At 34.9% G+C, this 13,488-nt stretch overlaps 1 protein-coding gene across 1 annotated transcript in view; it reads right to left on the reverse strand.

Moving 5' to 3' along the window:
• The window catches only part of CEP126 (centrosomal protein 126), a 42,740-nt gene that overhangs the window by 10,745 nt on the left and 18,507 nt on the right, over window positions 1-13,488 (reverse strand). Inside the window, exons 5-6 of the mRNA XM_030042711.2 lie at window positions 12,880-13,078; window positions 40-2,173 (exon numbers count right to left, since the gene is read on the reverse strand). Of these exons, the coding sequence (XP_029898571.1) occupies window positions 40-2,173; window positions 12,880-13,078 (2,333 nt within the window). The remainder of the gene's footprint in view (window positions 1-39; window positions 2,174-12,879; window positions 13,079-13,488) is intronic.

Below are 13,488 nucleotides of genomic sequence, written 5' to 3' on the forward strand. Positions count from 1 at the left end.
AACATCTCCCCACCCCAAACCCAGAAACTTGACTCTTACCAATAGCAAGGTCTTTTGGAGCTCGGGCAGTATGCGCTCCTTGCCAGGAGGTACTTGTTTTTCCAGCTGCTGGGATATGATGGAGATGTAATCCATTTTCTGCGTTAACAGGTCTTCTTTCAGTGCAGGTTGCTGGATGATTTTGACAGACACTTGTCTGAATGCTATTTACAGAACAAGTATTTTTTGCCCAAGGTTCGTATTTGGCCGTGCTGCAGCCAGGTGTAGATATCGCAGTGGCCAAGTCAGAACGACAAGTAATACTCTCACTGTTTTCTGTACCATTTCTATTTAAAACTCGATCTGCTAACACAACATGCCTTTCATTTAAATCATTCCTGCTTGTAGCGGTAGCTTGAAGGGCTGAAGGCGGCAGTGGCTGACACCCAGGGCTGGCTGCGTTTTTGCCACTTCTGTTTCCCGGCAGAGGTGCGGATGGTGGGTGAGGTGCTAGCAATTTCCCTGGAGCTTTTCGAGTTTTGTTGGCTTCAGCAGCTGACTGCGGTTGGATTATAGTGCCTGTTCTCTTCTTGGGCATAAAACTTGACTGGGCTGTTACAGATGTTGTTCTTCCAGTTATTTTTGCCTTATTTTTGAGTTGATTACCTTCATTAACTTTAGAATTATTACTACATACTGGGGGTTTACTTTCTTCCTCTTTTGATAACATCCAAGCTTTTTCAGCAGGAAAGGATCCAGTAGACATAAATATATTCAGAGGCATGCATTCTTTATTTGATTCTTCAGTATTAACATTTGGTTTTGATATATGAGAGTTTTCCTGATGATTTTTTATGAACATGGGGTTTGAAGGTTGAGCAACAATACTTGAATTAGTCTTAGGAGCATTATTTGTAGTTTGAACATATTGCAGCTGTGCAGAAGATATTTCACTGGTGTTTTTTCCATAGTCTTTTTCATTATTTTCTATTATTATCTGGTTAATTTGATCACACCATCTTAGCTTTCTATTGTATTTTTCATTTTCTGCACTTTTCTTCTTTATTTTTGCCAGTTCTAAACTGTCTCTGATAGAAGACATGGGTCTAGTTCCAAAACTGATCCCGTGGTTCATAACCACAGCTTTGAAATGACTGGGTACATATTTAGAATCCTTCTTTAAGATACTTCTGAATAACTTTGCTCTTTTTCTTTCAAGAATATTGTTCGTCAGGGTTTTGTGCTGTGCAGGAGTGCCAGAACTGAACTCTGTATCAGACACCAGTGACATAGTTTCAACCATATTTCCCTTTTCTTCCTCTTTGTCATTCTGTTTCTTAACATCACACAGAACTGAGGCATTTGGTATGCCCTGAAATAAAGATGATCCTGGATTAATGTCATCAATACATTTAATATTTCCTTCTTTTGTTTCAGTCATTTTTCCTGAGGTATTTTTTAAAAACTCTGTAATGATGTTTTTGTCCTTTGGTAATGTATCAGCTGTGCTAGGAATGCCAGTGGAACATCCCTGATTAGGAAATAAGATTACAGATGTTGCAATAGGTTGACTGGAGGTTTGCATAGATATAGTTCTTTTTTGTGGGGTCATTTTAAAACTTTGATCTTGCATCAGATCCTGAACTCTTTCTCCTGGAATAGAATCAGGGCTGGCCCAGGCTTTGCTAGGATTGAGAACAGGATGACCAGTGGCTAATGTGCTAGCCCTTCCAGAAGATGGCTTGCTTCTTTCTTCTTTTATATTTTGCAGAAACCTGAATGCATTACTTACAGAGCTTTCTTGCTTACCAGAGGTAGAGAACTCTGCAGGTTTTTTTTCAGATCTGTGAGAAGCAGATGATTCCTCTTCTGAACTGTTTACATGTTCAGCAGAAGTTAGAACATTATTTTTAGCTAAAATATCATGAATAGGTAAGTTGTGGTAGTATTGCGAATCTACCTTTCTCAGACAATTATTTAGATGCGTATTTTTAGAAGTACTTTGAGCTGTATAAAGCAAACCATTATTCCTAGTCTGTGATTTTTCTGGATTGTACAGGGCACAGTCACACTGTGTAGTCAAAGATGATTCACTCAGTGTTGTGTAATTTCCATTTTGTTCTCCAGCCTCAAGACTGTCAAGGCTTGACAGGCTTTCTGAATCATCTGTTTTCTTGACATCCTGATGAAAATTCTGAAATACAGGCATAAAACCAGACTCTTACATTTATCAGAAAAGCTTTTTTTTATACTAATTTCTCATTAATGAGAGCTTAGGCTAAAATACATTCAATACTGAGACTGGTGTTTTTATGACTTGGGGTCATAGCACCATGAGTGTTTCCACCAAGTCAAAATTTACCTGTGTTCAATTGCAAAGGAAAATGATGTAGTTTGGATATGAAATTCAGAGGAAAGAGCTGCATAGTTCAACAAAATTAATCCTAAGTTTTATATAAATTCTACAATATCAAAAAAGGAACAAGATTTGTCTAAACAACACTACGCTTTCTGGATTGCCCTATGACACAGGATGGTTTTCGTACTCTAACATGTAAGGGAGTTTACAAAATTAAAGACAATCCATGAAAATGCAGATTTGATAGTGGATCTGCCCCAAACTGGATTTTTTTCCATAATACTAGACTGAATATATTTATTTTCATACAAAGTGCCACAAGTGATGAGGACTTAAGCCTTGTCATGGCAAACACAGAAAACATCTCTCAGCTGTCATAATCACAGTGATTAACACCTCCCCCCAGTGAAACCCCTTCTTCTCATCTTTCAGAAATAAGAAAATACCATCTGATCTATGAGGAAAGATCAGGTCTAAGGGCATATGGGAGTCCCATCTACTCCCCCAACTTCTTCATCAAACTTTAATGTAGTGATGAAGAGCAACTAGCACCATTCAAATCACCACTCGGACAACTTCATGTATGCACTATACAGGCATTTTCTTCACTATTACTTCTCCATCCAAACACTGAGATGCCTGACATGGTTGAAAATACGTACTTATTTAAGTACAAGATTTCAAAATACACATAAATGTAAAGGAAAACAAGCATATCGACTATTTTCACAATCATCTCATTCATTCTCTCTTGTGGAAGTGGAAGTTCACTTCCACACAACTCAGCAGCTAAGTGATTTTAAACCATACATTGGAAAAATTTGGCCCGACAAACTAATGCGAAGCTGCATTAGATATGCAAACTTATGCAATGAAGACTTTTTTTTCATTAGTGACTTTAAATGGAAAATGTTTCAAGTAGCAAAATCTGTTAACCTAGGTAAGTGATTATATATCCCCTGGCAACTACAATGCATAAAATCCATTAGTAAATAAAAACATGTTTTTGTAGTAAACCTTCTTTTGTTCTAATAAAATTGTTATACCATAATATTGCGTAGTTTATAGCTGTACGAATATTTTAAATTGTAGAATAAAAAGCTTAGTGAGTCCTGAAAGACTTTTTATGATTGAATTAAATCTTATCTTGCACTAAATGTTCAGAGGTTGGTGCAGTCTTCCATTATAGTTATGATCTGAGATAAAGAAACTAAATAGAAGAACAAAGAACCAAGTGTAGGGAAAGATCCCTTTAGGGAACATTTTCAAACTAAAGCCATGCAAACCAGTGTCTTTCTAAGAGAAAAGAATAAATAACACTTTGTTAGTTTTTTATTAACCTTTACGTTTGGCTAAATTATATTGTTAACCTCTGCTTGAACTTCACCAAACAAGGAAAAGGCATATGCTCAGAGTTTTCTGTACCAGGCCAAATTTAAGAACTAACTTTGAAATTTTCAGATGGGAAGAAAAGAGTAAAAAGAAATTATAGGTGTCAGGCTTACTTCTTGTCGAATTTGGAAACTGCACCTGTACAGCTAAACATGTGTTTCTAAAATCACTAAGTTAAACAGAGGAAATAATTTGTAAGGATTGATTTTAAAAAACCTGTTCCGATAGCAGGTTAGCTTAAAACGGTAAATCTGGAGCATGCAAGAACAGTTGCAACTTTTAAAAATTAAGATCAAAAAAATTCTACCCAGTTGTGCTACAGAGGTTGAAAATAGACTTGATCCTGCATTATATATAATTTTACTCTCCTTGTAAAACAAAACCTCACGGGAACACAAAATCTCAGTTGAGGCAACCTCCAGAAATAAGTTAGGAACTAAAGAATAAAGAAGGATTCCTCATTTAAACACATACTCACTTTTATTTAGTTCATGCAAAGTTAGTTAATTTACATTTATTTTATTGCATCATACAATTTCATCATTTCACACATTAGAGATGCTTATCATTCTCATTAAAATATTTACATATTTTATTTCCCTTTCTAGCCTACTCTGTAATGAAAATGAATGTCACGTTTTCTTGCAAAAATGCATAACTAGAGCTACTTCTGCAGACCTGAAAAAGCATTCAACAATTATTCTTTTTTAGTGGCCAATAGCTACAGGGAAATAAACCTGGAAATCCCAATGATTTAATTTGATTTAATCTGTGAGAATATTATTGGATGATAAGGAAACAAAAATGTTCATAGAGTGTACTATCTTTTTATTTTCTGGATTTGCATATTGTTTCTGTTATATAATACAATTTATTGTATTACCTGTTGCATGCATTATCTTATGTCCTAATGCATGAAATCTAAACCCAGCCTGTCCACATACTTGGTATGCTAGGAAAGGGAACACTTACAAGGAGTTAAAGAGGTCACTGGGATGTCTTAAGACTTAGAACAGCTGTGTCAAGCAATTTCATTTCAGTGAAGCACTAAAACAAAGAGAAAACATGAGCCTAAGAAATCTTTCACGAGGCCAATGAAAGAACAACATTGCAACAAGTAAAACTTTAAGAGAACCTGACAAGTAAATTTTCTGCCAAAGGACTCTGTCAGAACACTATTACACTAAAGAGCTGCTATATGTATATTTGACATTTTCTGCAAAGGAGTGCTGACTGTTCACAATTCCAAGAGGTGAACAGGAACACTCTTCTGAAGATAAATGTTGGAAAAATGCTATGTACTCTGAAAACCCAGGCCCCTCACCTCTCACACTACTTGCTCTTTTTGATAATTTTGACCAGTTTATTTTCAGGAGTTCTTTCTGTGTTATATGTGGGTATATACAATGTTATATTTCACATTGATTGTGAAGTAAAAGACACCAATGGTCATACAGGTACAAAGCTACCTCTCAAAGCCAGTGAGGTACCTAAACACCTTTACTGCTTTTGAGTTTATCAACTACGGAATGGGAAAATCCATTAGAAAATTAATAACCTCTTTTCTATGCAAGTTTGGAAAACATAATGTACATGGCACTACACAATACTGATTTCACAGAAGATTTGGGAAGACCCAAGAAAGCAAAGGATTTCGGTGCTTACGTTACGCAAGAGATCCATTATACTGTGCCAAACTCATTAAAGAAGATATGGAGGTGTAGGATGACCAGAGAAAAGCTTCCTATCAACACCCTGGCTTTCCTAGGCTAACTCCTAGGTGCCTAATTCCCCCCCAAGCTATCTACAATACAGAAACTAGCTATCTATGAACCTGAGTATTCAAAAGGACCTGATTTGCCTGTTTGGAACATCATCACAGGATGCTAGAAATATGGGTTCAAACTTCTGGGGATAAAAAGAACTCACGTTTCCAATTTCATAGGCACTCAGGCACTTCAGTAAGCCGTACTGTAATGAAGGATTTTTACAGAGAAGTGACCTGAACACTGAATGTCAGGGTTTCAAGTTCTGACTTCCAGTTTTAATGAAGTCCTGAGGTAAATGTACATAACTGTGTAGGAAACAGGTTTTCAGCTAAACATTTCTCTCTGTTGCTTTCTATTAATTAATTTAGCATCTCAATAGTCAGAGCGCTGCTTCTCAGGATCCCTGTTCCAGGTGCATAACTCTCACAGACTAACCTAGTCATTCAGCTCCAGAAGTGGAATTCATAATGCTAGTTTTTAAATACTATTAAAATTATTAAATGATTAAATGTTGAGGCACTGAGCACCACAGTGTATTAGTCCCTTTTTTGTTTCTAACCCATCAATAAATTTGACGAGGCACCATCTACCCTGCAAATTTAAGAGATGGGGTCATGTAAAAATAGCATGGGACTGCATAATTGAAAACCATCATAAGGCAAATAGACATGGAGAGAAATTTGGCGTGCAATATGCAATATTAATTCTAGAAGTTCTTAACTGCTTAACTAATAATAATTTTAAAGTTATATATAAAATGCAATGAGCATTATAACTGAATGAGCAAATTCATAGTTATTTACAATCCACATTATATTCAATGTCATTTTGACAAATCCCCAAATAAGGAGAATGGAGATCTGCTAAAACTTATCCATTTTCACTTCTGTGGAATTTGAAGGTTGTAGGAGAAATTAGGTTTTAAAAAATATTTCGTAGATGAAGTTATTTCTAGACAATACCTTAGAGACAGAAATGAAAGGGAAACAATTCTCAGAGATTTTTTTCCATTTTAAAGCAAAGAAATAATCTTCTCTCTCACTGATGGTTAAGGTCTTAATGATGAAACTCAAAGCCCTGAAATTATCCTTTTCAGAAAAGCTTTCCAACAAATCTGATTTATGGGGAAAGAAGAGAAGAATAACTGATAGAGGAAAGTATTTCTTTGTCTTCTAGAAAACTCAGAATCTGTCTTCCTGGTTTATTCTTATTCACAAATACACAAATAAGGTAAAGCATTAGGGTTGACATATTTGAATGAACTGGAGCTGTAGCATCAAAAAAAAAATTATTAATACTATTTGACCAGTACACACCTCCTAAAAGACCCACAACCATACAGTGTGTGAATAGAATTTTAAAAATAATTCCTAGTTCAGCTGAGGGACTATCCTCCCAGATCTCTCTGACTTGCTAAAAAATTAGTATACATTTTTGCAGTCTATAAAAAGCATTACTTTTTCTTTCAGCAATGAATATATAATGCAAAGATGGAACAGTTTTTAACATGTTTCCACTCTATCTTGTGCACTGCACAGCAGCAACCAAGGTAGAAGGTGGATTTATATTAGGAAATCCTAAAGGTCAGATAGAGAAATACTTTTAGAATCATAGGATATCGTGAGTTGGAAGGGACCCAACAAGGATCATCAAGTCCAAAGCCTGACTCTACACAGGGCAACCTGAAAGTTAAACCATATATCTAAGAGTGTTTTCTAGTATTATATATTTATACCTCTCTAGAAATAAGTTTATCTAATGAGACAGTTTCATGTAATTGCCAACATTCACTGCATGCTTCATTAATATAATTACTTATCTTGAAAAAAAATATTTAGTAACTGTTACATTACCTGTTTTACAAATGCCATTTTTTCAATCAGATATTTTTCAAGACATACACTCCTCTTAAGAACTTTACCGATATGATTTTTAAGAGCATGTACAAGATTTCAGCATCTACCTCTCCCTAAACAGCCTACTGAATTTAAACACTGATTTTTTTTTTTCTTGCCACTGTTTGAAACAGTGTAATTCTTTAAGTTGTTTGTTACAAGATCTTTCAGTCTCCAGGGTCCCAGTTATTCTCTGCTTATTCCTGTCCTCTGAATTCTGGGTGTTTGGTTTAATGCTTTATTTCCCAGTTGGTGAGCCATACTTCCTTATGGAGATATGCCAGTATTGGGCATAAACTGCACAGCAAAGCTCAAACTACTAAATACCACAGAATTGCTGCTGCAGGTTTATAATAATTAACATTAAAAAAAAAGTTGAAAGAACTGATTAGGTTTCTGTGTACCCACGCCATCATGAGCCTACTAGGACAGAAGCAGAATACTGGAAGAAAAAAGTAGTTAAATTCTGTTTTGCTTTCCACTTCACAAAAGGTTTATCTCTTTAAAAAAAAGCCCAAACACAGCTCTGCCATCTTCAAAGCGGTAGAATTACTCTGGACAGTGATACTTTAATCTTGATGAGAAAGCAATAGATTTCCCAACATCCCCTTGAGACATTAATATATACTATCTCTGATAACACCAAGTTGTCATAATATAATATAGTAACCTGGCAGACCAGTATGCACAAACTTTTTTATCTTCCACTCCTTTCCTGCAAGCAAACATATTATTATTACCATAACCGCAGTAAACTAAAGATCAGACACTGCTATTTTTTATCTCTGTTCCTCCCTTTAGCTACATTTATGAACATTTTACTCTGTTACAGTAAAACAAATCACTTCAAAAATAGCTATGAAGTATGGTGGAAATAATTTAGTGCATAGCTATATATAAATATTTCATAGATACATATATATATTTGGATATATGTATATGAATGTAAAACCAAAAATGGAGTCATGCTAATATGTATGGCAGTTCTTATTAAAAAAGTATATGCTTGTAAATGAGGAGCAGGTATGTATTTGAAGACAATTCTCAATTTCCCTAGTTCTGTGGTTTGTGAGCTATGCTGTATGTATAAAAACCCTAACTTATCCACAACCACAGTCTTATTCATATATTAATCTACCTGTGAAACAAACTCTTTTGTCGTGAAAATGCTTGAAAATGCTGTTTCAGCTTCAATCCTACATTATCGCCTGTTCAAGCAGGGCTTTGAATTGAGGCAAGACACTCTTCAAATGACTGAACATCCAGATTATCAGAGATGAAGATTGTAATGTCATTTTATACAACACAGGCTTGGAATAAACCACTATTTTATGTAAAAAAAATACTCTTGAGGAATACACAATCAAAACAAGTTTGACTATTTGGGTAAAATAATTTAGTCTGGAGATACATTTCAATTTACCTTTATAGCAAATGTGAATTTTGGATTAGTGAAATAACGTGGAAGATAGTGGTATGTTGCAATATTGGTTGTAGGCCAATAAAACCTGAACACCTCTGATCTTGCCAAAAGGAAAATGAGTAGGGAAATCACTCAAGTTTGTCATATAATTTGTGATCAACATAAAATTTGTTAACATTCACAGTTACAAGTAAAAAATGGCCAATGTTTCTAGATTTAAGGTGACCATAGAAACGTATTCCAAATTTTGAACGGTCTCTTCAAAATCAAGTCTGACTTCAGTTCCAGTGCCATTTTATCCTAACCTTCCCCTTAAGAGTCTGTTTTCCCACTAACTAGCCCTGAGCATTCTACAAGTTCTTGACACTTGGGAGAGACTCTGTACACAGGCACTCCTTTTTTCCATGCTGGTCTTGTCTATGCCTCTGAAGAGTTAGACTGATACAATACACCTTGCAGAAGGAACCCTTGTTTAACTCATTCCACTCATACTACAAATGCACTTGAAAATGAATTCAGTTTTTCCATCAGTTACCTGAAACATCTCCATTTCATAGACACAGTCCAACCCTAAAAGCATAGTAACGCAAACAGCTAACATTCATACAGCTCAACTCACTCATTTAAGTAAGGCGATGTCCATGCCAGTGTGTTTGCAACATCTGTTGCTTTCATTCAGTGGAACATCACTTGGAAAACATTCTTCCATTATTTCTCAGAGACTTATTTAATTCTATATGTAACATACACGAACATACAGTATAACAGGATACAAAATTTTATTGTATTAGAGATAATATAGGAATAACCCTCTGACCTCATGGTTTGGGTTGCAATTTCTGAGAAATTATACCTGTGTTCCAGTCCCTATTTCAATAAATATTGAAGTATTTTATGCCAAGGGGAACAGTATCCACAGAAAGACTGATACTGGGTACTTCAACGGCTGCACAATATGCTTGGGAAAAAAGGAGAGCCAAGGTAAAAATCCTGCTTCAAATAAATCAGAAAGGGGTTTAAATTTGAATTTCACAGATACTACTTGAATAACCTAATTATGGTCATATAAAGAAGGGAAGAGGAAAATACAGTCTCCATGTTGTAATCTATACCTGTTTTGTCTGTGAATTAGCTCTTACATCCAATTATTTTGTTTAAAAAGTGAAACAATAGAGGTAAAATATTATGTCAATCAAACAGTTTAATTCAAGGATAATGTATTTTTCTGGAAGAGCATAAAAATATTGTAATGAACAGAACAATTTTTTATGGCCACTAAATTAAAGACTTAATGAAAAAAAAAAAAAAGACAAAAGATATCTGAATAATACTATTCCTTGTCACAGTTGAGCCATTTTAATGGAAATTTTCTAAATTATTCAGTTCAAGACAGGTGCCAGAAATGGAAAATTTCAATAAAAACAGTTAACATTTGGAAAAATTATAAGCACTTGGGAGTAATATCTTTTGGTGAAAAGCTGCATGCAGCCTTAGATAAAGATCGTACTACCAGCTCCACCTTAAAGATTTTATTTATGCCTGCAACAAAACCAGGAAGGGACTGTGCAACAAAACCTTTGATTGCAAATGAAGTTAACAATATTAATTTCTTAAAAACAGAACATACTTATGGACATATAACAAATAATAATTTGATGTGCTGGCTCAGACATAACTGTTGCACAAAATAAAATTTACAGCTCTCAATATTTAAGCCAAATAATTTGCTTAATTGGTAGAAAGAATGGTAGAAGGGTCACTAAAAACCTTGGCTTACTGCTGAAACTACACAAATTTTTAGGGATGGAAAGCAGGTAACACACCAAATCTACCGGTACGGGTCTACATAGAACTTTATTGCCCTGTAGGAAAGAAAAGAATTTTAGGAATCTTTATAATCCTGCTGGGCCTGTAAAAACAGAAACAAAGAGAGGTCAAAGGATCTCAATGGATGGTTAGGCTGCAAAGCATGTGCACAGTGAAATACTTTGACATTAGTTTCAGAAAGGGAAACACTGTTGAAATTACTTTGGACGACAGACAGTAACAAGACTGCTGAAGCCTATTCATGTCACTAAGAGTATTATAAATAATTATAAATTACAAATTTTATTAGTAAAAGTATTATAAATACTATTTCACATCACAGGAAGTCACAATACACATGCACACCAGCACAATCCAAGTATTAAACTTCCAAAACTCAGGCCTTAGAACAATGACAATAGCTTTCTTGACTATTTTTCTAATCAGTCCAAAGCATGCAATTTCAAGAAAGAAAGTCCAAATGTTTGAAGTATAAATATTTACAATTTGAAACTATTTATCAGAGGGAAGAAGCTGAGCAACCCCTAGTGGTAGCAGAAAAATATGTTCTGGGAAAAAAAGCAAAATTTTTTGAGGAACAAAGCATTTTCAAAAAGACATTAGTTTGTAAACACAAATTCCTATATTATATGCAGTGTCCAAAGCTGATGATAACATTTAGAAAAAACTATAAGTAAAAAATCAAGCATGACTCACAGCAGTTTTTCCCTGGAATTCAATGAGAATTTGATAATTGTGTTTGATAAAATACACTACAATATAGTTGTCTTAGAATATATTTAGAATAACTTTTTAATACATTTTTCTCAGAGAGATTGCAATTTTTTTCCTAATTCTAAGATGTCCTAATGCAGCTTCTGCCAAATTCAGCATCATCATGTAGGGAGGGATTTGCAAATACTATACCAATGAAATGCACAACGTGGTATTAAAAAAAAAAAAGCTTAGACCTTTTTGTATTTTGTTTGAAAGTGGTTATCCAGAATTCAGTTTTATCAGCTCTCTTCTATAAATTGCCATTTGCTCTTCCTTCTTTTATGCTTGGAAATAAGAATGAACACTAATCAACAACCTTGCAGTACAAACTGTACTTTCTGTCTTCTCAACCTTTTTGAAATTTACTCCCGTTGAGTGAAATTTTCTGTGTCAGCTATCAGCTGCTCAAGATCCTCATGAATAACCATCAGAACAAAGTAGGTACAAAGACAGAGGTCAATGTGCCTGAAAAAACCGATATCAAAGAACTTGAAATATATCTGAACTGTATACAGTCTTTCAAAAGTTATCCATACACATGTATTAAAAGGAAAAGCCCTTGCTCTATTGCCACCAATGATCCCATGCCTCTAACCATCACCAGTATAAAGGGACAGTGTTTCGTAGTGAAGGTCATTTCAGACACAACGAGTCCAGATACCAGTAGATAAAAGTACAGAAATAAAAGAATGAGTCCAAAATTATGTCCTCTTCTTTCCAAAAGATGTAACATGAAGACAATATTTCCAAAATCAAAGACAACACTGACAGACCTAAAATCACATTAAAAGTTCAGTTATAATAAATCACTTTGGAGCTCAGTTCTTGATTTTCACTGTGTTTCTAAGGTGGCTTTTGAAACTGATTTTGGGTCAAAAATCAGTTTAGGCAGAAAGCTAATGGGCTTATTACTGGAACATCTGCATCTATTCCAAAGATGACAAAAAAGGATCTCAAGAAACTTGAAGGCAATCCCTAAGAAATCACCACACATTGGGAAAAAAAACCCAAGAAACAAAAAACCCCAACATTTGACCTACCATAATTATACTGCTATAGCATTTTGTGCTGAGCTGTAGCAATCAGCAAAGCAGAAACTTAAGCGTAAATTGCAAGCTGCCAATTTAAGTCTGCACCTAGTACAAGATTCCTGTGATAGACTAATGGCTAGCGACTTCACAGCCAAGAAGTCTGACATACAAATCTTACATTCACAGAAAGAAAGACAACATGAGAGATATCTTGAAAGAATTTCTGAAAATATTCTTACAAACATTTTTAAAGATCTCTGATTTCTTACTGAAAGATATGTATAATTTTACTTTAAATAATCTATTGGTAAGGCATAGTACAATGTGCCCTCAGGTGTTGTCTATTTGGTAAAGAGTGCTTAACAGACCTTTCACTTTTATCAAACTGAAGAAACTTTCTATTACATTTAAGGACCATCATATAATGAATCACATGGAAATATCATACCTCCAAGTTGCTGAGATGCTGTTTTTCAAGGAGTTGTTGTATTTCTTTCACATTTTTCTGGAAGAGAAGTCGGTTACTATCCACATTCATTCTACTGCTCTCTTGTATTGTTTTATCCCAGCCAACCATCGCTGAAATCTGCTTCTGATGGAAAGAACCTTTTCTAGGAGCTGATGAGGATGATGTGTCATCTGTGGTTCTTGATGCAAGCAAATAACTTATTACTTTGGCTTATTTCTATGCATCAACTGTACACTTTTAAACATGTTTCTTTCCGAAAGTATACATCATCAGTAAATGCCTGGCAAGTGAAGGACAGCTGTACTATATGTAACCACAGGTGGTGCTGTTAGTACTACCTAAAACTGTCCAACACTTTCCATTTTAAACCTTCTCTTCTGTTATTTATAAATAGTCAGACTTTTCTGATTGGGTTGTTGGGTGACTGCCTCGGGCTGAATTAATCTGGAAAATGTCAGCCAACAGTTTGGTCATTTACAGAAATTGAAAATGGAAGGTTTTTGTTTAAAAAAAAACCCAACAAGCAAAATGGCCTTTGTTTTTCCATAAGGTTGGTTTATATAGAGGACAACTATATACTGATGCTCT

The sequence above is a fragment of the Aquila chrysaetos genome, chromosome 19 (genome assembly GCF_900496995.4).
Source record: "Aquila chrysaetos chrysaetos chromosome 19, bAquChr1.4, whole genome shotgun sequence".
Taxonomy (NCBI): domain Eukaryota; kingdom Metazoa; phylum Chordata; class Aves; order Accipitriformes; family Accipitridae; genus Aquila; species Aquila chrysaetos.